The 25,512-nt window shown below is 45.1% G+C and overlaps 1 protein-coding gene across 4 annotated transcripts in view; it reads left to right on the top strand.

The window, feature by feature from the left end:
• LOC109886244 (protein FAM91A1) overlaps positions 1-25,512 on the top strand; it is a 115,687-nt gene that overhangs the window by 23,961 nt on the left and 66,214 nt on the right. For all 4 annotated transcript variants that reach the window (XM_031794998.1, XM_031795000.1, XM_031794999.1 and 1 more), the window contains 7 exons: positions 8,795-8,862; positions 9,208-9,321; positions 13,912-14,002; positions 15,039-15,101; positions 21,146-21,252; positions 21,470-21,508; positions 24,631-24,743. In XM_031794998.1, coding sequence (XP_031650858.1) covers positions 8,795-8,862; positions 9,208-9,321; positions 13,912-14,002; positions 15,039-15,101; positions 21,146-21,252; positions 21,470-21,508; positions 24,631-24,743 — 595 coding nt within the window. The remainder of the gene's footprint in view (positions 1-8,794; positions 8,863-9,207; positions 9,322-13,911; positions 14,003-15,038; positions 15,102-21,145; positions 21,253-21,469; positions 21,509-24,630; positions 24,744-25,512) is intronic.

Below are 25,512 nucleotides of genomic sequence, written 5' to 3'. Positions count from 1 at the left end.
CCACCACAACTACTAAAGTTAGATATTTTCCAAGGATCACCTTAAGTGCTCAGTTGTCTTTTCCCCAAACAATTTGATTTGCTGGTTTTAAGCATTAAACTTTCAAATAGCCCTTTGTTGACTGTTGCTGGGTGTTATTGTCCACCATCAGCACCACCCTGTACCCTACCTGTCCTAAGCTCTCTCCTCGCCCCTTACACTAAGTCTGAATCTGTCTTGCTTGGTGACCTAAACTGGTGTTACGGTACAGAGTCAATGTGGAGACTATATACAGGGAGTACCGGTACAGAGTCAATGTGGAGACTATATACAGGGTGTTACGGTACCGAGGCTATATACAGGGTGTTACAGTACAGAGTCAATGTGGAGGCTATATACAGGTGGTACCAGTACAGAGTCAATGTGGAGACTACATCCAGGGGGTGCCGGTACAGAGTCAATGTGGAGGCTATATACAGGGTGTTACGGTACAGAGTCAATGTGGAGGCTATATACAGGCTGTTATGGTACAGAGTCAATGTGGAGGCTATATACAGGGTATTACGGTACAGAGTCAATGTGGAGGCTATATACAGGGTGTTATGGTACAGAGTCAATGTGGAGACTATATACAGGGTGTTATGGTACAGAGTCAATGTGGAGACTATATACAGGGGGTACCGGTACAGAGTCAATGTGGAGGCTCTATACAGGGTGTTACGGTACAGAGTCAATGTGGAGGCTCTATACAGGGTGTTACGGTACAGAGTCAATGTGGAGGCTCTATACAGGGTGTTACGGTACAGAGTCAATGTGGAGACTATATACAGGGTGTTACGGTACAGAGTCAATGTGGAGACTATATACAGGGTGTTACGGTACAGAGTCAATGTGGAGACTATATACAGGGAGTACCGGTACAGAGTCAATGTGGAGGCTCTATACAGGGTGTTACGGTACAGAGTCAATGTGGAGACTATATACAGGGTGTTACGGTACAGAGTCAATGTGGAGACTATATACAGGGTGTTACGGTACAGAGTCAATGTGGAGGCTATATACAGGGTGTTACAGTACAGAGTCAATGTGGAGGCTATATACAGGTGGTACCAGTACAGAGTCAATGTGGAGACTACATCCAGGGGGTTCCAGTACAGAGTCAATGTGGAGGCTATATACAGGGTGTTACGGTACAGAGTCAATGTGGAGGCTCTATACAGGGTGTTATGGTACAGAGTCAATGTGGAGGCTATATACAGGGGGTACTGGTACAGAGTCAATGTGGAGGCTATATACAGGGGGTACCAGTACAGAGTCAATGTGGAGGCTATATACAGGGTGTACCGGTACAGAGTCAATGTGGAGGCTATATACAGGGTATTAAGGTACATAGTCAATGTGGAGGCTATATACAGGGTATTAAGGTACAGAGTCAATGTGGAGGCTTTATACAGGGTGTTACTGTACAGAGTCAGTGTGCGGGGGTACAGGTTAGTTCAGGTAATCTGTACATGTAGGTGGGGGCGAAGTGACTATAGATGATAAACAGAGTTGCAGCAGTGTACAAAAGGAAGGGGGGGTAATGTAAATTGTCCGGTGGCGATTTATATTAATTGTTCAGCAGTCTTATGGCTGAGTACGCGGGGCCCCAGTTTTGTGGGGCCCCCTGTGTTGTTGTGTTGAGGTTCAGCGAAGTGGAGGTGTTGTTTCCTACCCTCCCCACCTGTGGGCAACCCCTCAGGAAGTTCAGATCCCAGTTGCTGGCCCAATGCTCTAACCACTAGGCTACTTGCCGCCCCCAATACACACACATATAATATATATAATATAATTGCAACAGTTTTAAATTATTTTACTGAGTTACATATAAATTAATATAAGGAAATCGGTCACTTTAAATGAATTCATTAGTCCCTAATCTATGGATTTCACGTGACTGGGAATACAGAAATACATCATGTTGATCACAGGTACAATAAAGTTAGGGGAGTGGATCAGAAAACCAGTCAGTATCTGGTGTGACCAGAAAACCAGTCAGTATCTGGTGTGATCAGAAAACCAGTCAGTATCTGGTGTGACCAGAAAACCAGTCAGTATCTGGTGTGACCAGAAAACCAGTCAGTATCTGGTGTTACCAGAAAACCAGTCCGTATCTGGTGTGACCAGAAAACCAGTCAATATCGGGTGTGACCAGAAAACCAGTCAGTATCGGGTGTGATCAGAAAACCAGTCAGTATCGGGTGTGATCAGAAAACCAGTCAGTATCTGGTGTGACCAGAAAACCAGTCAGTATCTGGTGTGACCAGAAAACCAGTCAGTATCTGGTGTGACCAGAAAACCAGTCAGTATCTGGTGTGACCAGAAAACCAGTCAGTATCTGGTGTGACCAGAAAACCAGTCAGTATCTGGTGTGACCAGAAAACCAGTCAGTATCGGGTGTGACCAGAAAACCAGTCAGTATCGGGTGTGACCACCATTTGCCTCACGCAGCATGACACGTCTCCTTCTCATAGAGTTGATCAGGCTGTTAATTGTGGTCTGTGGAATGTTGTTCCACTCCTCTTCAAATGTCTGTGTGAAGTTGCTGTATATTGGCAGGAACTGGAACATGTGTTTGTACACGTCAATCCAGAGTATTTAACCACGGGATTTAACCACAGGATTTATCCACCGCACTTTTAACCACGGGATTTAACCACGGAATTTAACCAACACATTTAACCACAGGATTTAACCACAGGATTTAACCACCGCATTTAACCACTGCATTTAACCACTGCATTTAACCACAGGATTTAACCACGGGATTTAACCACGGGATTTAACCACGGGATTTAACCATGGGATTTAACCACCGCATTTAACCATGAGATTTAACAACCGCATTTGACCATGGGATTTAACCACCGCATTTAACCACGGGATTTAACCACGGGATTTAACCACGGGATTTAACCACGGGATTTAACCACCTCATTTAACCATGGGATTTAACCACCGCATTTAACCATGGGATTTAACCACCCGCATTTAACCATGGGATTTAACCACCGCATTTAACCATGGGATTTAACCACCGCATTTAACCATGGGATTTAACCACCGCATTTAACCATGGGATTTAACCACCGCATTTAACCATGGGATTTAACCACGGGATTTAACCACTGCATTTAACCATGGGATTTAACCACCGCATTTAACCATGGGATTTAACCACCGCATTTAACCATGGGATTTAACCACCGCATTTAACCATGGGATTTAACCATGGGATTTAACCACCGCATTTAACCACCGCATTTAACCATGGGATTTAACCACCGCATTTAACCATGGGATTTAACCACCGCATTTAACCATGGGATTTAACCACCGCATTTAACCATGGGATTTAACCATGGGATTTAACCATGGGATTTAACCACCGCATTTAACCACCGCATTTAACCATGGGATTTAACCACCGCATTTAACCATGGGATTTAACCACCGCATTTAACCATGGGATTTAACCACCGCATTTAACCATGGGATTTAACCACCGCATTTAACCATGGGATATAACCACCGCATTTAACCATGGGATTTAACCACCGCATTTAACCATGGGATTTAACCACCGCATTTAATCACGGGATTTAACCACTGCATTTAACCATGGGATTTAACCACCGCATTTAACCATGGGATTTAACCACCGCATTTAACCATGGGATTTAACAACCGCATTTGACCATGGGATTTAACCACGGGATTTAACCACCGGATTTAACCACCGCATTTAACCATGGGATTTAACCACCGCATTTAACCATGGGATTTAACCACTGCATTTAACCATGGGATTTAACCACCGCATTTAACCATGGGATTTAACCACCGCATTTAACCATGGGATTTAACCACCTCATTTAACCATGGGATTTAACCACCGCATTTAATCACGGGATTTAACCACTGCATTTAACCACGGGATTTAACCACCGCATTTAACCACGGGATTTAACCACGGGATTTAACCACCGGATTTAACCACCGCTGGGAACTGACGTGTTCAAACAGATCAGCTACGACCATCAGAGGCAAAACGACGTTACGGAACGATGTTACAGGACCACGTTACAGAACCACGTTACAGGACCACGTTACAGGACCACGTTACAGGACCACGTTACAGAACGACATTACAGAACCACGTTACAGGACCACGTTACAGGACCACGTTACAGGACCACGTTACAGGACCACGTTACAGGACCACGTTACAGAACGACATTACAGGACCACGTTACAGGACCACGTTACAGAACCACGTTACAGAACCACGTTACAGGACCACGTTACAGGACCACGTTACAGGACCACGTTACAGGACCACGTTACAGGACCACGTTACAGGACCACGTTACAGAACCACGTTACAGGACCACGTTACAGAACCACGTTACAGGACCACGTTACAGGACCACGTTACAGGACCACGTTACAGGACCACGTTACAGGACCACGTTACAGGACCACGTTACAGAACCACGTTACAGAACGACATTACAGAACCACGTTACAGAACCACGTTTCAGAATGACATTAATAATGGATTACAGGGAAAACCAGCACCCTGCTCCCCCTCCATATTCACTGTGTGTGTGTGTGTGTGTGTGTGTGTGTGTGTGTGTGTGTGTGTGTGTGTGTGTGTGTGTGTGTGTGTGTGTGTGTGTGTGTGTGTGTGTGTGTGTGTGTGTGTGTGTACGCAGAGGGACAGGCTGGTGACACACCGGGAATGGGAGGGGTGCTGGGTAGTGGAGAGATTGCTGTACAGTTTTGGATGAGCCACAGACACACACCCACACACACTTTCTCAGAAATAGCTCAGCTCTGTGATGGTGGTGAAGTTTCAGGAAACCAATTAAACCACTTTGCATTTCAGATGTTGTAGATCAAAGAGGAGTGTTATGGAAGCACGCCAAATATTCCCCAGCTGTTTATTCTAAACCTGGTTATCAGCAGAGTCCCAACACCTTACCACTGTTACACCTGGTTATCAGCAGAGTCCCAACACCATACCACTGCAACACCTGGTTATCAGCAGAGTCGCAACACCTGGTTATCAGCACAGTCCCAACACCTTACCACTGTTACACCTGGTTATCAGCAGAGTCCCAACACCTTACCACTGTTACACCTGGTTATCAGCAGAGTCCCAACACCTTACCACTGTTACACCTGGTTATCAGCAGAGTCCCAACACCTTACCACTGTTACACCTGGTTATCAGCAGAGTCCCAACACCATACCACTGCAACACCTGGTTATCAGCAGAGTCGCAACACCTGGTTATCAGCACAGTCCCAACACCTTACCACTGTTACACCTGGTTATCAGCTGATAAATCTATAATTTTTATTAAGACATTAATGAGCGACGACGAACGTAGTCAATATAACTATTTGTTCAGCACTTTTGAAATGTACAGCGACAGAATTCAGAACATGGGCCGTTCTTACAGTGTTCTCCCTGTAGCAGTCAGAACTGTAGGATAAATAAAGGGGGCATATAAACAGACAATGAAAGCTCTTAAAATATTCAATAATTACATTTCTCTAAAACAGGCTGTAGGCTACATGTGCACCACCAAGTTAGAACAGTAGGTGAAATTAAGAAACCCGAATAATTTGGTCAATTTTCGCGAGTCACTTTGAACGCTGTTTGGTTCTTTGCGTGTCAAGAAAGATATAGGTCCTATAACACTATGTGATGCGTTGCATAAGCTTTTCATTTGACACATCAAATAACACTATTCTATTATAGAATGTTGTGTGTGTGCAAGCCAACCACCACAACTACTAAAGTTAGATATTTTCCAAGGATCACCTTAAGTGCTCAGTTGTCTTTTCCCCAAACAATTTGATTTGCTGGTTTTAAGCATTAAACTTTCAAATAGCCCTTTGTTGACTGTTGCTGGGTGTTATTGTCCACCATCAGCACCACCCTGTACCCTACCTGTCCTAAGCTCTCTCCTCGCCCCTTACACTAAGTCTGAATCTGTCTTGCTTGGTGACCTAAACTGGGACATGCTTAAACCACCTGACCAAGTCCTAAAGCAATGGAACTCCCTCTCTTTCTCAGATTATTACCAATCCCACAAGGTAGGACTCCAAACACCCAGAAAAGGCTACTCTCTTTGATGTTATCATCACAAATAATCCTGATAGGTATCAGTCTGGTGTTTTCTGTAATGACCTTAGTGATCACTGTTTTACAGCCTGTGTTGGTAATGGCTGCAAAGTGAAACAACCTGTCCTGATTTGTCATAGACACTTGCTAAACAACTTTAATGAGCAAGCCTTCCTTCATGAACTGACCTCGGTAAAATGGTATAGAATCAGCTTGATCCCCTCTGTCGAAGACGCTTGGACCTTCTTTTTTGATATTTTCAGTGGTTTTGTTCACAAACATCCCCCATAAAGAAAATGAGAATTAAAAGAGTGCAGTGTAGAAAGTCAGAACATCTGCTGTCTCAGCCTCTGCCTGTCACCAAGGGAGTACCCCAGGGCTCAATCCTAGACCCCACGCTCTTCTCAATTTACGTCAACAACATAGCTTAGGCAGTAGGAAGCTCTCTCATCCATTTATATGCAGATGATACAGTCAGGAATTTGTGTTAAATACTCTACAACAAAGCGTTCTTAGTGCCCAACAAGCTTTCTCTACCCTTAACCTTGTTCTGAACACCTCCAAAACAAAGGTCATGTGGTTTGGTAAGAAGAATGCCCCTCTCCCCACAGGTGTGATTACTACCTCTGAGGGTTTAGAGCTTGAGGTGGTCACCTCATACAAGTACTTGGGAGTATGGCTAGACGGTGCACTGTCCTTCTCTCAGCACATATCAAAGCTGCAGGCTAAAGTTAAATCCAGACTTGATTTCCTCTATCGTAATCGTTCCTCTTTCACCCCAGCTGCCAAACTAACCCTGATTCAGATGACCATCCTACCCATGCTAGATTACAGAGACATAATTTATAGATCGGTAGGTAAGGTTGCTCTCGAGCGGCTTGATGTTCTTTACCATTTGTTCATCAGATTTGCCACCGATGCTCCTTATAGGACACATCACTGCACTCTATACTCCTCTGTAAACTGGTCATCTGTATACCTGTCACACATATCTGACCCACTGGTTGATGCTTATTTATAAAACCCTCTTAGTCCTCACTCCCCCCTATCTGAGATACCTACTGCAGCCCTCATCCTCCACATACAACACCCGTTCTGCCAGTCACATTCTGTTAAAGCACCGATACGTTTGATCTATTATTTCCCTTCATTATTTCTCTTCATATTATAAGGTTTAAAATGGATTTGCCAGTAGATTGTCGACATGATGACAACAGATGATGACTGAAAGCTGAGATTTTGAAAGTAAGATGTTGACATGATGAGTCCAATCAAAGCTACTGTAGATAGAATGTGCTTTGATGTCATTCTATCTGTGGCCAATGACCTTGAGCCTTCTTGGATGGGCACTTCTAATATAACTCTATGGCAGAACACAAGGGGCTAACATTCTAACCTTAGACTTGTGGATGATGTGACAGAAAACTGAGCCAATCAGGCGCAATGCTCTGTATTTTCTGCTGTCTTGCCACACCACCACAGAAAGCACTGGGCTAGGCTGAAACACCTGCATTTTGGAAAGGTCTTCCTCAAGAAAACAAAAAAGGGACCAGCTTTATTAACTCAATGACATAAAAAAAAAATGTTTTACTTTGTTTGCAAACTGATATGTATTAATGCCAAAATAACATGCATTAAACGGCAAGTCCCTCCCCAACTGCCCTGAAGGATGCGTCGCCACAGATCGGGAGGAACCAGTATACTGACTTGATGAACCAGTGATTAATGTCTCCTGTCTGTCTTCTAGGTTTAAGACTGCTGGGCATCGGGAGGAACCAGTATACTGACTTGACGAACCAGTGATTAATGTCTCCTGTCTGTCTTCTAGGTTTAAGACTGCTGGGCATCGGGAGGAACCAGTATACTGACTTGATGAACCAGTGATTAATGTCTCCTGTCTATCTTCTAGGTTTAAGACTGCTGGGCATCGGGAGGAACCAGTATATTGACTTGATGAACCAGTGATTAATGTCTCCTGTCTGTCTTCTAGGTTTAAGACTGCTGGGCATCGGGAGGAACCAGTATATTGACTTGATGAACCAGTGATTAATGTCTCCTGTCTATCTTCTAGGTTTAAGACTGCTGGGCATCGGGAGGAACCAGTATATTGACTTGATGAACCAGTGATTAATGTCTCCTGTCTGTCTTCTAGGTTTAAGACTGCTGGGCATCGGGAGGAACCAGTATACTGACTTGACGAACCAGTGATTAATGTCTCCTGTCTGTCTTCTAGGTTTAAGACTGCTGGGCATCGGGAGGAACCAGTATATTGACTTGATGAACCAGTGATTAATGTCTCCTGTCTGTCTTCTAGGTTTAAGACTGCTGGGCATCGGGAGGAACCAGTATACTGACTTGACGAACCAGTGATTAATGTCTCCTGTCTGTCTTCTAGGTTTAAGACTGCTGGGCATCGGGAGGAACCAGTATATTGACTTGATGAACCAGTGATTAATGTCTCCTGTCTGTCTTCTAGGTTTAAGACTGCTGGGCATCGGGAGGAACCAGTATACTGACTTGACGAACCAGTGATTAATGTCTCCTGTCTGTCTTCTAGGTTTAAGACTGCTGGGCATCGGGAGGAACCAGTATATTGACTTGATGAACCAGTGATTAATGTCTCCTGTCTGTCTTCTAGGTTTAAGACTGCTTGGCATCGGGAGGAACCAGTATATTGACTTGATGAACCAGTGCAGGTCTTCCAAGGTAAGAGCAACTTAAAACATAATTAAATAATATCCTTATTTATGCTTGTCAACATGTACTCTAAGTGATGAAATACTTAGACAATAAGTTAAGTTATTACACCCACAACACACAGATTGTTTTTAATTCTAGATGTTTTCTAGGGACTAAACATTGCAGTGAGCTTCCTGAAAAGATTCAGTTCCTATTTTTAGTTGAATACACTTGTCTGGCTGTGGAGACAGACTTTCACTAAACGTCGGCCAACACTGCTGACTAGATGTCCGCTGATGTAAAAATGACTTGAAAAATACATTTTATTGATTGAATTACTTTACATAACCTACCTGTGTCGTCTCTTGTCAGAAATTCTTCCGTAGGAAAACGGCGCGAGACCTGCTCCCCTCCAAGCCAGTAGAGATCTCTGTAGAGCCGTGGTGGGTGGCTCAGACCGGATACATCACAGAGGATGACATCAGGGTGAGAACCGCATGGTGACCCTTGAACTCTTATGGCCATTCAATTGTTTTGTTTTTTTATTCAGAAGAGACAACATACCAACACACAGCCAAACACCAACTGATTGGTTTTCCTGTCACTATGCCAACCGTCCCCTGCAGAGTTAGGCCAAGGTGTTTGATGGGGTTGATGTCAGGCCATCCTATGACGGTGCCACGTTGAAAGTCACTGAGCTCTTCAGTAAGGCCATTCTACTGCCAATGTTTGTCTATGGAGATTGCGTGGCTGTGTGCTTGGGGCTGAAATTGCCAAATGTACTAATTTGAAGGGGTGTCCACATACTTTTGTATATATAGTGTACATAATGTATTAACACATGTATTAGAATTATCACTAACAGCTAAAACAAATAAACATTAAAGACATGTTTAAATAATTTCATTTTATTTGTACATGTCTTAAACAATTCAAATATAGTACCAGTCAAACATTTGGACACAGCTACTCATTCAAGGGTTTATCTTTATTTTTGACTATTTTCTACATTGTAGAATAATAGTGAAGACATTAAAACTATTAAATAACACATATGGAATCATGTAGTGTGCAAAGCTGTCGTTAATGCAACGGCTGGCTGCTTTGAAGAATCTGAAATATAAAATATATTTTGATTTGTTTAACACATGTTTGGTTACTACATGATTCCATATGAGTTATTTCATAGTTTTGATGTTTATACAGGGCTGTGATTAGTGTAGCTTGTCCCTGAGCTAGTGGATGAATGGTTCTTACCTCTCTGCCTGCTGGAGGTACTGCATGTTGGTTCCAACCTTAAAGAAAGTTGCCAGGTCTGTTAGGAAATGCCTTTGTCCCACCATCTGGTTGCCAGGTCTGTTAGGAAATGCCTTTGTTCCACCATCTGGTTACCAGGTCTGTTAGGAAATGCCTTTGTCCCACCATCTGGTTGCCAGGTCTGTTAGGAAATGCCTTTGTTCCACCATCTGGTTACCAGGTCTGTTAGGAAATGCCTTTGTTCCACCATCTGGTTGCCAGGTCTGTTAGGAAATGCCTTTGTACCACCATCTGGTTGCCAGGTCTGTTAGGAAATGCCTTTGTTCCACCATCTGGTTGCCAGGTCTGTTAGGAAATGCCTTTGTCCCACCATCTGGTTGCCAGGTCTGTTAGGAAATGCCTTTGTTCCACCATCTGGTTACCAGGTCTGTTAGGAAATGCATTTGTCCCACCATCTGGTTGCCAGGTCTGTTAGGAAATGCCTTTGTACCACCATCTGGTTGCCAGGTCTGTTAGGAAATGCCTTTGTTCCACCATCTGGTTGCCAGGTCTGTTAGGAAATGCCTTTGTACCACCATCTGGTTGCCAGGTCTGTTAGGAAATGCCTTTGTTCCACCATCTGGTTGCCAGGTCTGTTAGGAAATGCCTTTGTCCCACCATCTGGTTGCCAGGTCTGTTAGGAAATGCCTTTGTTCCACCATCTGGTTACCAGGTCTGTTAGGAAATGCATTTGTCCCACCATCTGGTTGCCAGGTCTGTTAGGAAATGCCTTTGTACCACCATCTGGTTGCCAGGTCTGTTAGGAAATGCCTTTGTTCCACCATCTGGTTACCAGGTCTGTTAGGAAATGCATTTGTCCCACCATCTGGTTGCCAGGTCTGTTAGGAAATGCCTTTGTCCCACCATCTGTTTGCCAGGTCTGGTTAGGAAATTCCTTTGTCCCACCATCTGGTTGCCAGGTCTGGTTAGGAAGTGCCTTTGTCCCACCATCTGGTTGCCAGGTCTGTTAGGAAATGCATTTGTCCCATCTGGTTCCCAGGTCTGGTTAGGAAATGCCTTTGTCCCACCATTTGGTCAACGGCCTTTTTGTGCTGCGCCAGAAACTCTAAATGGGAAGATGGGTATTTTATTTTAATTGAACCTTTATTTAGTCAAAATATTGTTTACAGTGACGGCCTACCCCGGCCAAACCCTCTTCTAACCCAGACGACGCTGGGCCAATTAAATTCGTATTATTATATTCCTGTTTCATTTGCAAATCTCAGGATGTGACTCTGAGACTTGGCTGTATCTAGGGGGATTTTATTTATGGAAGCCTGCTAGCAAGCAACATTTTAGCTAGCTAGCAATTGCTGTGAATTTACCCCAAATTATTTGAAATAACAATTGAGGTAGCTACAGTAAGTATTCTAACTCAACTTAACTACTACAAACTCATTTAAATGACAATAAATAAAGTCGTTTTTCGCTGTCCAGTGGCAGCACACCTGGGCGTTTGATTTGCGGACTCATCACATGTTCAGCGTCTCGTCAGTTTAAAGAGTACTTCTGGGTCACGGAATGTTTTGAATGTTCCAAATAAAAGTTCCCCACGTAGAGAGAGATGTGTCAATTAACAAGGATTCATATTTGTTCATATTTAAGTGAACATTTGAATTAAATGTAGGTTTTAAAACATGTCCCAAAGTCAAATGAATGTCCCCAATGCCAATCACTGTATATAGAATACAGATTGGCTTAGATCAATAACTGTTTTGGGTGCAGCAGTGAAAATATTGTCGGGAATACCCAGTAGGATCTGTAGAAGGTATGTACAGCGCATTCGGAAAGTATCCCTGGACTCCAAATGTTGTTACGTTACAGCTTTATTCTCAATTGGATTAAATAGTTTTTTACAGCCTCGATTCTTCTACATAGGATGGCAATTTGAATCCATTTTAGAATTAGGCTGTAACGTAACAACATGTTGAAAAGGGAAGTGGTCTGAATAATTCCTGTATGCACTGTATATCTGATACTAGGCACTACCTATCTACATCTGACCCAGGACACGACCTATCTACATCTGACCCAGGACACGACCTATCTACATCTGACCCAGGACACGACCTATCTACATCTGACCCAGGACACGACCTATCTACATCTGACCCAGGACACGAACTATCTACTTTTGACCCAGGACACTACCTATCTACATCTGACCCAGGACACAACCTATCTACATCTGACCCAGGACACGACCTATCTACATCTGACCCAGGACACGACCTATCTACACTTGACCCAGGACACGACCTATCTACACCTGACCCAGGACACGACCTATCTACACCTGACCCAGGACACGACCTATCTACACCTGACCCAGGACACGACCTATCTACACCTGACCCAGGACACGACCTATCTACACCTGACCCAGGACACGACCTATCTACACCTGACCCAGGACACGACCTATCTACACCTGACCCAGGACACGACCTATCTACACCTGACCCAGGACACGACCTATCTACACCTGACCCAGGACACGACCTATCTACACCTGACCCAGGACACGACCTGTCTACATCTGACCCAGGACACGACCTGTCTACATCTGACCCAGGACACGACCTGTCTACATCTGACCCAGGACACGACCTGTCTACATCTGACCCAGGACACGACCTGTCTACATCTGACCCAGGACACGACCTGTCTACATCTGACCCAGGACACGACCTGTCTACATCTGACCCAGGACACGACCTATCTACATCTGACCCAGGACACGACCTATCTACACCTGACCCAGGACACGACCTATCTACACCTGACCCAGGACACGACCTATTACATCTGACCCAGGACACTACCTATCTACACCTGACCCAGGACACGACCTATCTACACCTGACCCAGGACACGACCTGTCTACATCTGACCCAGGACACGACCTGTCTACATCTGACCCAGGACACGACCTGTCTACATCTGACCCAGGACACGACCTGTCTACATCTGACCCAGGACACGACCTGTCTACATCTGACCCAGGACACGACCTGTCTACATCTGACCCAGGACACGACCTGTCTACATCTGACCCAGGACACGACCTGTCTACATCTGACCCAGGACACGACCTGTCTACATCTGACCCAGGACACGACCTGTCTACATCTGACCCAGGACACGACCTGTCTACATCTGACCCAGGACACGACCTGTCTACATCTGACCCAGGACACGACCTGTCGACATCTGACCCAGGACACGACCTGCCGACATCTGACCCAGGACACGACCTGCCGACATCTGACCCAGGACACGACCTGCCGACATCTGACCCAGGACACGACCTGTCGACATCTGACCCAGGACACGACCTGTCGACATCTGACCCAGGACACGGCCTGTCGACATCTGACCCAGGACACGACCTGTCGACATCTGACCCAGGACACGACCTGTCGACATCTGACCCAGGACACGACCTATCTAGCTAGGAGTTACACACTGACTTTGTCATCCGGAATCTGTGCAGGTTTCCACCAGAAAAGTCTAAATGTTATACCACACTACAAAAAGAAAAAAAGATTCAGCTCGCTAGCTAGACTGATCTCCAGCCTGAAGTTGCTGTGTTCATTTTATGTGTTTCTTTCTCTTCTGGTAGATGAAGTGTGTGGTTTCCCCCTCTTCACCTGTTTCCTCCTCTCCTCCTCCTCTCCTCCTCCTCTCCAACCACCTTTTTACTCCTCTCCTTCTTTCTCTCTCCCTCCACCCAGCTAACGTCTGTCTGTGTCCTCCCTCTGTCCTGTCTGATTTTAGATCTGTTCGGTGGCAGAGAGGAAGGCGATTGATAAGATGATAGATTCAGGACCCCAACTGGCTGGATCAATGGAGTACAATGTGGTGCTGAGTGAGTGGAATGTATTATTGTGTCTGTCTCTGTGTGTATGTTCATCCCAGCTCACTGCTAAATGGCCCAGTGGTCTGGATAAATGGTAGTCGCTCGCCATCAGGGTGTTTGTCTGGGGGGAATTGGAAAACAGTTTAGTGTGATGAGATAGGAGGGAAGGGAAGCGAGTACCAGGTAGGAGGGAAGAGAGTACCAGGTAGGAGGGAAGAGAGTACCAGGTAGGAGGAAAGAGAGTACCAGGTAGGAGGAAAGAGAGTAACAGGTAGGAGGAAAGAGAGTACCAGGTAGGAGGAAAGAGAGTACCAGGTAGGAGGAAAGAGAGTACCAGGTAGGAGGAAAGAGAGTACCAGGTAGGAGGAAAGAGAGTACCAGGTAGGAGGAAAGAGAGTACCAGGTAGGAGGAAAGAGAGTACCAGGTAGGAGGAAAGAGAGTACCAGGTAGGAGGAAAGAGAGTACCAGGTAGGAGGAAAGAGAGTACCAGGTAGGAGGAAAGAGAGTACCAGGTAGGAGGAAAGAGAGTACCAGGTAGGAGGAAAGAGAGTACCAGGTAGGAGGAAAGAGAGTACCAGGTAGGAGGAAAGAGAGTACCAGGTAGGAGGAAAGAGAGTACCAGGTAGGAGGAAAGAGAGTACCAGGATGGTAGTGTGACAGCTAGGATGGTAGTGTGACAGCTAGGATGGTAGAGTGACAGCTAGGATTGTAGTGAAAGATGATAGAATAAATTATCGGATGGCGGAGTGTCGGGGTGGGTGGCGCAGTGTCGGGGTGGGTGGCGGAGTGTTCGAGGTGGGTGGCGGAGTGTCAGGGAGGGTGGTCAGTAAGATGGGCAAGATGTTGGGGCATCTATGCTCTGTTCTATGTTTATTAAAGATTGGGAAAGATGTTGGGTAGAGGTGCATATTCTGCTGTGCCATAACAGAACTTATTCTGGTGTGATACGTTGTAAATGCTTCCTTAGCGGTAATACTTTGTTAGCGCTTTTTCATCGTTTTCACATGAATATGTTAATCTGATCATGACTTCTCTCTCCTTCAGGTCTGTACAACAGGGGATACATCTATCTAGACGTGCCCATCTCTGATGACAGCTGCATGTCAGGTACTCTACATTATAAACTGAGTGGTTCTAGCCCTTAATGGTGATTGGCTGAAAGCTGTGGTACAGCATATCGCTTACATGTCTTTGTGGAAGGTACCACACCCTGCACAGACCCCCTCGCCCACTAAGCGGGAACTGTGAAGCCTGCTGTATATCCTATTGCCTGTTTTTGTTTGAGTCTTATTACAGAATGTGAAAACATGTGTCTCTATGCTGCTTTTCATGACATCATGCATAGCTGCTCTTCATATGGCCTAAACCAGGGGCTCAGACCCCAATACCAGGGGCTCAGACCCCAATACCAGGGGCTCAGACCCCAATACCAGGGGCTCAGACCCCAATACCAGGGGCTCAGACCCCAATACCAGGGGCTCAGACCCCAATACCAGGGGCTCAGACCCCAATACCAGGGGCTCAGACCCCAATACCAGGGGCTCAGACCCCAATACCAGGAGCTCAGACCCCAATACCAGGGGGTGACAGGGACCTGCAAATCATCGTATTTTGCTGGTCTGAGAAAACAATAAATGAAAAATCCTGCAATTCTTTGTCCTTTTACATGACTGGAGACATTACAATAATATTTATTTTCTACCTCATGTATTACCAACATGACAAGAGACTCTGATATTGACATACTTGAGATCAATAAAATGAACCACCCGATTTGGAGGTGGAGGGTCCGTCATGGTCTGGGGCGGTGTGTCACAGCATCATCGGACTGAGCCTGTTGTCATTGCAGGCAATCTCAACGCTATGCCTTACAGGGAAGACATCCTCTTCCCTCATGTGGGGCGGCAGGGTAGCCTAGTGGTTAGAGCGTTGGACTAGTAACCGGAAGGTACAAATCTGTCGTTCTGCCCCTGAACAGGCAGTTAACCCACTGTTCCTAGGCCGTCATTGAAAATAAGAATTTGTTCTTAACTGACTTGCCTAGTTAAATAAAGGTAAAATACAATAAAAATGTGGTACCCTTCCTGCAGGCTCATCCTGACATGACCCTCCAGCATGACAGTGCCACCAGCCAAACTGCTCGTTCTGTGCGTGATTTCCTGCAAGACAGGAATGTCAGTGTTCTGCCATGGCCAGCAAAGAGCACGTGTGGGACCTGTTGTTCCATCCATTTAATAACAGACTCACAAACACAGGCAGACATAGACTTCGCCTGGCTTCACAGCTTCCCTGGGAAACTCAAATGTATTGTAGCCTCACGCAGATGAAAGACTTTGGACACTGTGTTAACAACCCTCCAGGCAAGCTTCAATGCCATACAACTCTCCTTCCGTGGCCTCCAATTGCTCTTAAATACAAGTAAAACTAAATGCATGCTCTTCAACCGATCGCTACCTGCACCTACCCGCCTGTCCAACATCACTACTCTGGACGGCTCTGACTTAGAATACGTGGACAACTACAAATACTTAGGTGTCTGGTTAGACTGTAAACTCTCCTTCCAGACCCATATCAAACATCTCCAATCCAAAGTTAAATCTAGAATTGGCTTCCTATTTCGCAACAAAGCATCCTTCACTCATGCTGCCAAACATACCCTTGTAAAACTGACCATCCTACCAATCCTCGACTTTGGCGATGTCATTTACAAAATAGCCTCCAATACCCTACTCAACAAATTGGATGCAGTCTATCACAGTGCAATCCGTTTTATCACCAAAGCACCATATACTACCCACCATTGCGACCTGTACGCTCTCGTTGGCTGGCCCTCGCTTCATACTCGTCGCCAAACCCACTGGCTCCATGTCATCTACAAGACACTGCTAGGTAAAGTCACCCCTTATCTCAGCTCGCTGGTCACCATAGCATCTCCCACCTGTAGCACACGCTCCAGCAGGTATATCTCTCTAGTCACCCCCAAAACCAATTCTTTCTTTGGCCGCCTCTCCTTCCAGTTCTCTGCTGCCAATGACTGGAACGAACTACAAAAATCTCTGAAACTGGAAACACTTATCTCCCTCACTAGCTTTAAGCACCAACTGTCAGAGCAGCTCACAGATTACTGCACCTGTACATAGCCCACCTATAATTTAGCCCAAACAACTACCTCTTTCCCAACTGTATTTAATTTTAATTTATTTATTTATTTTGCTCCTTTGCACCCCATTATTTTTATTTCTACTTTGCACATTCTTCCATTGCAAAACTACCATTCCAGTATTTTACTTGCTATATTGTATTTACTTTGCCATCTTGGCCTTTTTTGCCTTTACCTCCCTTCTCCACCTCATTTGCTCACATTGTATATAGACTTGTTTATACTGCATTATTGACTGTATGTTTGTTTTTACTCCATGTGTAACTCTGTGTCGTTTTATCTGTCGAACTGCTTTGCTTTATCTTGGCCAGGTCGCAATTGTAAATGAGAACTTGTTCTCAACTTGCCTACCTGGTTAAATAAAGGTGTTCTCAACTAGCCTACCTGGTTAAATAAAGGTGTTCTCAACTAGCCTACCTGGTTAAATAAAGGTGTTCTCAACTAGCCTACCTGGTTAAATAAAGGTGTTCTCAACTAGCCTACCTGGTTAAATAAAGGTGTTCTCAACTAGCCTACCTGGTTAAATAAAGGTGTTCTCAACTAGCCTACATGGTTAAATAAAGGTGTTCTCAACTAGCCTACATGGTTAAATAAAGGTGTTCTCAACTAGCCTACCTGGTTAAATAAAGGTGTTCTCAACTAGCCTACCTGGTTAAATAAAGGTGTTCTCAACTAGCCTACCTGGTTAAATAAAGGTGTTCTCAACTAGCCTACCTGGTTAAATAAAGGTGTTCTCAACTAGCCTACCTGGTTAAATAAAGGTGTTCTCAACTAGCCTACCTGGTTAAATAAAGGTGTTCTCAACTAGCCTACCTGGTTAAATAAAGGTGTTCTCAACTAGCCTACCTGGTTAAATAAAGGTGTTCTCAACTAGCCTACCTGGTTAAATAAAGGTGTTCTCAACTAGCCTACCTGGTTAAATAAAGGTGTTCTCAACTAGCCTACCTGGTTAAATAAAGGTGTTCTCAACTAGCCTACCTGGTTAAATAAAGGTGTTCTCAACTAGCCTACCTGGTTAAATAAAGGTGTTCTCAACTAGCCTACCTGGTTAAATAAAGGTGTTCTCAACTAGCCTACCTGGTTAAATAAAGGTGTTCTCAACTAGCCTACCTGGTTAAATAAAGGTGTTCTCAACTAGCCTACCTGGTTAAATAAAGGTGTTCTCAACTAGCCTACCTGGTTAAATAAAGGTGTTCTCAACTAGCCTACCTGGTTAAATAAAGGTGTTCTCAACTAGCCTACCTGGTTAAATAAAGGTGTTCTCAACTAGCCTACCTGGTTAAATAAAGGTGTTCTCAACTAGCCTACCTGGTTAAATAAAGGTGTTCTCAACTAGCCTACCTGGTTAAATAAAGGTGTTCTCAACTAGCCTACCTGGTTAAATAAAGGTGTTCTCAACTAGCCTACCTGGTTAAATAAAGGTGTTCTCAACTAGCCTACCTGGTTAAATAAAGGTGTTCTCAACTAGCCTACCTGGTTAAATAAAGGTGTTCTCAACTAGCCTACCTGGTTAAATAAAGGTTAAAAAAAAAAAAAAAAAAAAAAGAGAAGCGGTGGGAGAAGTTCTCTGTAAAATATTACACGTTGTGGTGGTGGTGCTTTGGGGTATATCACAAAACAGATGGCTGCTCATTTCATTGGTGACCAGTTTCTAACAGCAATAAGGCATGTCTGGGGTTTGTTGTACATGGCCAATATACCACGGCTAATGGCTGTATCCAGGCATCCGCGTTGCGTAATGCATAAGCACAGCCCTTAGCCGTGGTATATTGGTCATATAGCACACCCCCTCGGTCTTTACTGCTTCACTATATTGTCCATCTATTTGCTATTGTGCACTTCAGATCTGTTTTCCAGAGGAGTTTACACTCACACACCTCTTTCTTCCTGTTTATCTTATAGTGTGTCAGTGGTGTATTCATCAAGGCATCATGGGTAATGGCAGCTGGGATCATGATAATGGCAGCAGGGATCATGGGTAATGGCAGCAGGGATCATGGGTAATGCCAGTGGGGATCATGGGTGATGAAATCGGGGATCATGGGTAATGGCAGTGGGGATCATGGGTAATGGAAGCTGGGATCATGATAATGGCAGTGGGGATCATGGGTAATGTCAGCGGGGATCATGGGTAATGGCTAAATGGATCATGGGTAATGGCAGGAGGAATCATGGGTAATGGCAGGAGGGATCATGGGTAATGGCAGCGGGGATCATGGGTAATGGCAGCGGGGATCATGTGTAATGGCAGCGGGGATCATGTGTAATGGCAGCGGGGATCATGTGTAATGGCAGCGGGGATCATGGGTAATGTCAGCGGGGATCCTGGGTAATGTCAGCGGGGATCCTGGGTAATAACAGCGGGGATCCTGGGTAATGGCAGCGGGGATCCTGGGTAATGGCAGCGGGGATCGATCCTGGGCAATGGACGCCGGAGATCATGGGCAATGGTCGCGGGGATCATGGGCAATGGTCGCGGGGATCATGGGCAATGGCAGCAGCACCTTGATCTAAATCAGATAATGGAGGGCAAGGAGAAAAAATTGGGTCTGTGAAGAGGCCACACAACATTACCATCTAAAACTGACTGAAGGCTGAGGGCTGTGAAAGAGGCCCATGACATTACCATCTATAACTGGCTGAGGGCTGTGAAGAGGCCCCACAACATTACCATCTATAACTGGCTGAGGGCTGTGAAGAGGCCCCACAACATTACTGTCTATAACTGGCTGAGGGCTGTGAAGAGGCCCCACAACATTACCATCTATAACTGGCTGAGGGCTGTGAAGAGGCCCCACCACATTACCATCTATAACTGGCTGAGGGCTGTGAAGAGGCCCCACAACATTACCATCTATAACTGGCTGAGGGCTGTGAAGAGGCCCCACCACATTACCATCTATAACTGGCTGAGGGCTGTGAAGAGCCCCCACCACATTACCATCTATAACTGTCTGAGGGCTGTGAAGAGGCCCCACAACATTACCATCTATAACTGGCTGAGGGCTGTGAAGAGGCCCCACCACATTACCATCTATAACTGGCTGAGGGCTGTGAAGAGGCCCCACAACATTACCATCTATAACTGGCTGAGGGCTGGGAAGAGGCCCCACAACATTACCATCTATAACTGGCTGAGGGCTGTGAAGAGGCCCCACCACATTACCATCTATAACTGGCTGAGGGCTGTGAAGAGGCCCCACCACATTACCATCTATAACTGGCTGAGGGCTATGAAGAGGCCCCACCACATTACCGTCTATAACTGGCAGAGGGCTGTGTAGAGGCCCATCACATTACCGTCTATAACTGGCTGAGGGCTGTGAAGAGCCCCCACCACATTACCATCTATAACTGGAGAGGCCCCACCACATTACCGTCTATAACTGGCTGAGGGCTGTGAAGAGGCCCCACCACATTACCGTCTATAACTGGCTGAGGGCTGTGAAGAGGCCCCACCACATTACCATCTATAACTGGCTGAGGGCTGTGAAGAGGCCCCACCACATTACCATCTATAACTGGCTGAGGGCTGTGAAGAGGCCCCACCACATTACCATCTGTAACTGGCTGAGGGCTGTGAAGAGGCCCCACCACATTACCATCTATAACTGGCTGAGGGCTGTGAAGAGGCCCCACAACATTACCATCTATAACTGGCTGAGGGCTGTGAAGAGGCCCCACCACATTACCATCTGTAACTGGCTGAGGGCTGTGAAGAGGCCCCACCACATTACCATCTATAACTGGCTGAGGGCTGTGAAGAGGGCCCACCACATTACCATCTGTAACTGACTGAGGGCTGTGAAGAGGCCCATGACATTACCGTCTATAACTGGCTTAGAGCTGAGTGTTGGTTGTTCACTTGCCGGTCGGTTGTATTTTTGTTGCGCTCCATCTCTCTCCCAGTCCCCCCCCCCCCCCCCGGAAGGCTTTGTAATGATTTTATATTATATATGATCTATTAATGAAACATTACTGTGTTTCCCAGTGCCCCCCCTGGAAGGCTTCGTGATGAACAGGGTCCAGGGAGACTACTTTGAAACCCTTTTGTACAAAATATTTGTTTCCATCGACGAGCAGACTAATGTGTCAGAGGTAGGTGAAATAACATTACGTCTCAGCCTCGTTGGACCGTCTTGATCATATTCCATTTCATACCGTAGGAGCTTTCAGGATGCTCAAACGAAGTGAATAAAATATAACTATAATTATTTAACCATGTTGTTTATTGGTGTGTTTTCTTATTGACTTTATTAAAGTGATTTCAGTCCCATTTGGTCTTGATCCTCATCCTCTGGTCGTTCTGTTCCAGCTGGCTAATGTTCTGGAGATTGACTTGGGCCTGGTGAAGGTATGTATCTACAGCGATATAGATCACACACTGTTATATTGTCCATGGCGGCGGTCACCAACCTTTTATGAGTCAAGATCACTTTCACAGTCAAGAAGCAAGCCGAGATCTACGGTACAGAGTCAATGTGGAGGCTGTATACAGTGTATTACGGTACAGAGTCAATGTGGAGGCTATATACAGGGTATTACGGTACAGAGTCAATGTGGAGGCTATATACAGTGTATTACGGTACAGAGTCAATGTGGAGGCTATATACAGTGTATTACGGTACAGAGTCAATGTGGAGGCTATATACAGTGTATTACGGTACAGAGTCAATGTGGAGGCTCTATACAGTGTATTACGGTACAGAGTCAATGTGGAGGCTATATACAGTGTATTACGGTACAGAGTCAATGTGGAGGCTCTATACAGTGTATTACGGTACAGAGTCAATGTGGAGGCTATATACAGTGTATTACGGTACAGAGTCAATGTGGAGGCTATATACAGGGGGTACCGGTACAGAGTCAATGTGGAGGCTGTATACAGGGTGTTACGGTACAGAGTCAATGTGGAGGCTATATACAGGGGGTACCGGTACAGAGTCAATGTGGAGGCTATATACAGGGGGTACCGGTACAGAGTCAATGTGGAGGCTATATACAGGGTATTACGGTACAGAGTCAATGTGGAGGCTATATACAGTGTATTACGGTACAGAGTCAGTGTGGAGGCTATATACAGGGTGTACCGGTACAGAGTCAATGTGGAGGCTATATACAGGGTATTACGGTACAGAGTCAATGTGGAGGCTATATACAGTGTATTACGGTACAGAGTCAATGTGGAGGCTATATACAGGGTGTACCGGTACAGAGTCAATGTGGAGGCTATATTCAGGGTGTTACGGTACACAGTCAATGTGGAGGCTATATACAGGGGGTACCGGTACAGAGTCAATGTGGAGGCTATATTCAGGGTGTTACGGTACAGATTCAATGTGGAGGCTATATACAGGGGGTACCGGTACAGAGTCAATGTGGAGGCTATATACAGGGGGTACCGGTACAGAGTCAATGTGGAGGCTATATACAGGGGGTACTGGTACAGAGTCAATGTGGAGGCTATATACAGGGGGTACTGCTACAGAGTCAATGTGGAGGCTATATGCAGGGTGTACCGGTACAGTCAATGTGGAGGCTATATACAGGGTATTACGGTACAGAGTCAATGTGGAGGCTATATACAGGGTGTTACGGTCAGAGTCAATGTGGAGGCTATATTCAGGGTGTTACGGTACACAGTCAATGTGGAGGCTATATACAGGGGGTACCGGTACAGAGTCAATGTGGAGGCTATATTCAGGGTGTTACGGTACAGATTCAATGTGGAGGCTATATACAGGGGGTACCGGTACAGAGTCAATGTGGAGGCTATATACAGGGGGTACCGGTACAGAGTCAATGTGGAGGCTATATACAGGGGGTACTGGTACAGAGTCAATGTGGAGGCTATATACAGGGGGTACTGGTACAGAGTCAATGTGGAGGCTATATGCAGGGTGTACCGGTACAGTCAATGTGGAGGCTATATACAGGGGGGTGCCGGTACAGAGTCAATGTGGAGGCTATATACAGGGGGTACCGGTACAGAGTCAATGTGGAGGCTATATACAGGGGGTACCGGTACAGAGTCAATGTGGAGGCTATATACAGGGGGTACCGGTACAGAGTCAATGTGGAGGCTATATACAGGGGGTACCGGTACAGAGTCAATGTGGAGGCTATATACAGGGGGTACCGGTACAGAGTCAATGTGGAGGCTATATACAGGGGGTACTGGTACAGAGTCAATGTGGAGGCTATATACAGGGTGTACCGGTACAGAGTCAATGTGGAGGCTATATACAGGGGGGTGCCGGTACAGAGTCAATGTGGAGGCTATATACAGGGGGTACCGGTACAGAGTCAATGTGGAGTTTATATTTTGAGCCTCTGCCAATGCCACAAAGTTCGGTGAATGTGAGATGGAGATTGCCTTCAAAACCGTGTTGAGAGTTTGTGTGTAGTCTACACATGTAAGCAATGAAATTTCTAGAAGTCATGCAAGTAAGTGATGTTTTCTGTTGGGGACTTTAGGTGCAGTAGGCTCAATATGGTAGGCTGCTCGCGAGCCAGAGAGTTGATATGTCTGTTTCATGCAGCTATTCACACGTTCATGTTCTGCATAAAATCTCTATTTTATTGGTTCACGGGACACATCATCATTTATCTTGGGAATCGAGGAAGAGTCGGGAAGTCCCGGGATGTCGTCACCAAGTCTGGCCTAATTTCCTATGGCTGCCATTTTCTCTCTCTCTCCCTCATTATTTCTCTCCCTCAATATCTCTCTCTCTCCCTCAATATCTCTCTCTCTCCCTCAATATATCTCTCTCTCCCTCATTATATCACTCCCTCAATATCTCTCTCTCTCTCTCTCATTATATCTCTCCCTCAATATCTCTCTCTCTATCCCTCAATATCTCTCTCTCTATCCCTCAATATCTCTCTCTCTCTATCCCTCAATATCTCTCTATCCCTCTATCTCTCTCCCTCATTATATCTCTCTCTCTCTCCCTCAATATCTCTCCCTCAATATCTCTCTCTTTCTCCCTCAGTATCTCTCTCTCTCTCTCTGTCTTTCTGTCTCTCTGTCTCTGTCTCTTGCTCTCTCTCTCTCAAAAACAGAAATGTTGATGTCAGTGAGAATTTCCTACAGCAATGAACTTTTAGTTGTTAGCTGCAGGAAACTTTTTCCACAGCTTTTATTATTTTCTGTGTGACCATAATGATGCAGGGTGATTCACAATAAATTGCTGCAGTGCTTGATAATGATTTGTTGGTGTGAAGGTGGTCTGACCGACCAGGAGATTGTCTTTACATTGAGAGGTCAGTCGGAGGAGCAGAACAAATCAGCAGCCAATGGAATCTAACTTGGCTGACAACGTTCTGTTTGACCCTCATGGCATACCATTGATTAGGAAAAGGCTGCTTCTGGCTGTGCACTATGTTATGTTCTCTCTCCCTCTTTCTCTTTCTCCTCTTCCTCTCCCCCTCTCTCACCCACACTCTCTTTCCCCTCTCCCCTCCCTCTCTCAGAATGCTGTGTCTATGTACTGTCGCCTGGGTTTTGCCCTGAAGAAAGGAAGCTCGTTCAGCTCAGAGCAGCTCCACCCCACGTGGAAGACTGCCCCCTCTGTCAACAGACTGAAGTAGGTCTTCAATACCACTATATAACCACACTACTATATCACTGCACTACTATACTACTACAACACTATATCACTGTACTACTATAACACTATATCACTATACTACTATATCACTGTGCTACTATACCACCACACTACTATATCACTATACCACTACAACACTATATCACCACACTACTATATCAGTATACTACTATAACACTATACTACTATAAAACTATCACTATACTACTGTATAGTGTTGTGGCAGTATAGTAGTATAGTGATATAGTGTTGTAGTAGTATAGTGATATAGTAGTGTGGTGATATAGTAGTATAGTGATATAGTGTTGTAGTAGTATAGTGTGGTGATATAGTAGTATAGTGTTGTAGTGGTATACTACTATACCACCACACTACTATATCACCATACCACTATATCACTATACTACTATATCACTATACAACTATATCACTACTCTACTATATCACTATAACACTATATCACTATTCTACTATATCACTATACTACTACAACGCTATATTACTATACAACTATAACACTACTCTACTATATCACTATACCACTATACTGATATATGACTATACTACTATATGACTATACTACTAATATATCACTAACTACTACAACACTATATCACTATACTACTATATAACTATACTACTACAACACTATATTACTATACTACTATACCACTACTCTACTATACCACTATACTGCTATATGACTATACTACTATATCACTATACTACTACAACACTATATCAC

The sequence above is a fragment of the Oncorhynchus kisutch genome, linkage group LG17 (assembly GCF_002021735.2).
Source record: "Oncorhynchus kisutch isolate 150728-3 linkage group LG17, Okis_V2, whole genome shotgun sequence".
In the NCBI taxonomy this organism is placed as follows: domain Eukaryota; kingdom Metazoa; phylum Chordata; class Actinopteri; order Salmoniformes; family Salmonidae; genus Oncorhynchus; species Oncorhynchus kisutch.
Note: the sequence above shows the minus strand (reverse complement) of the source record. Positions and strands in the feature narration are given on the sequence as shown.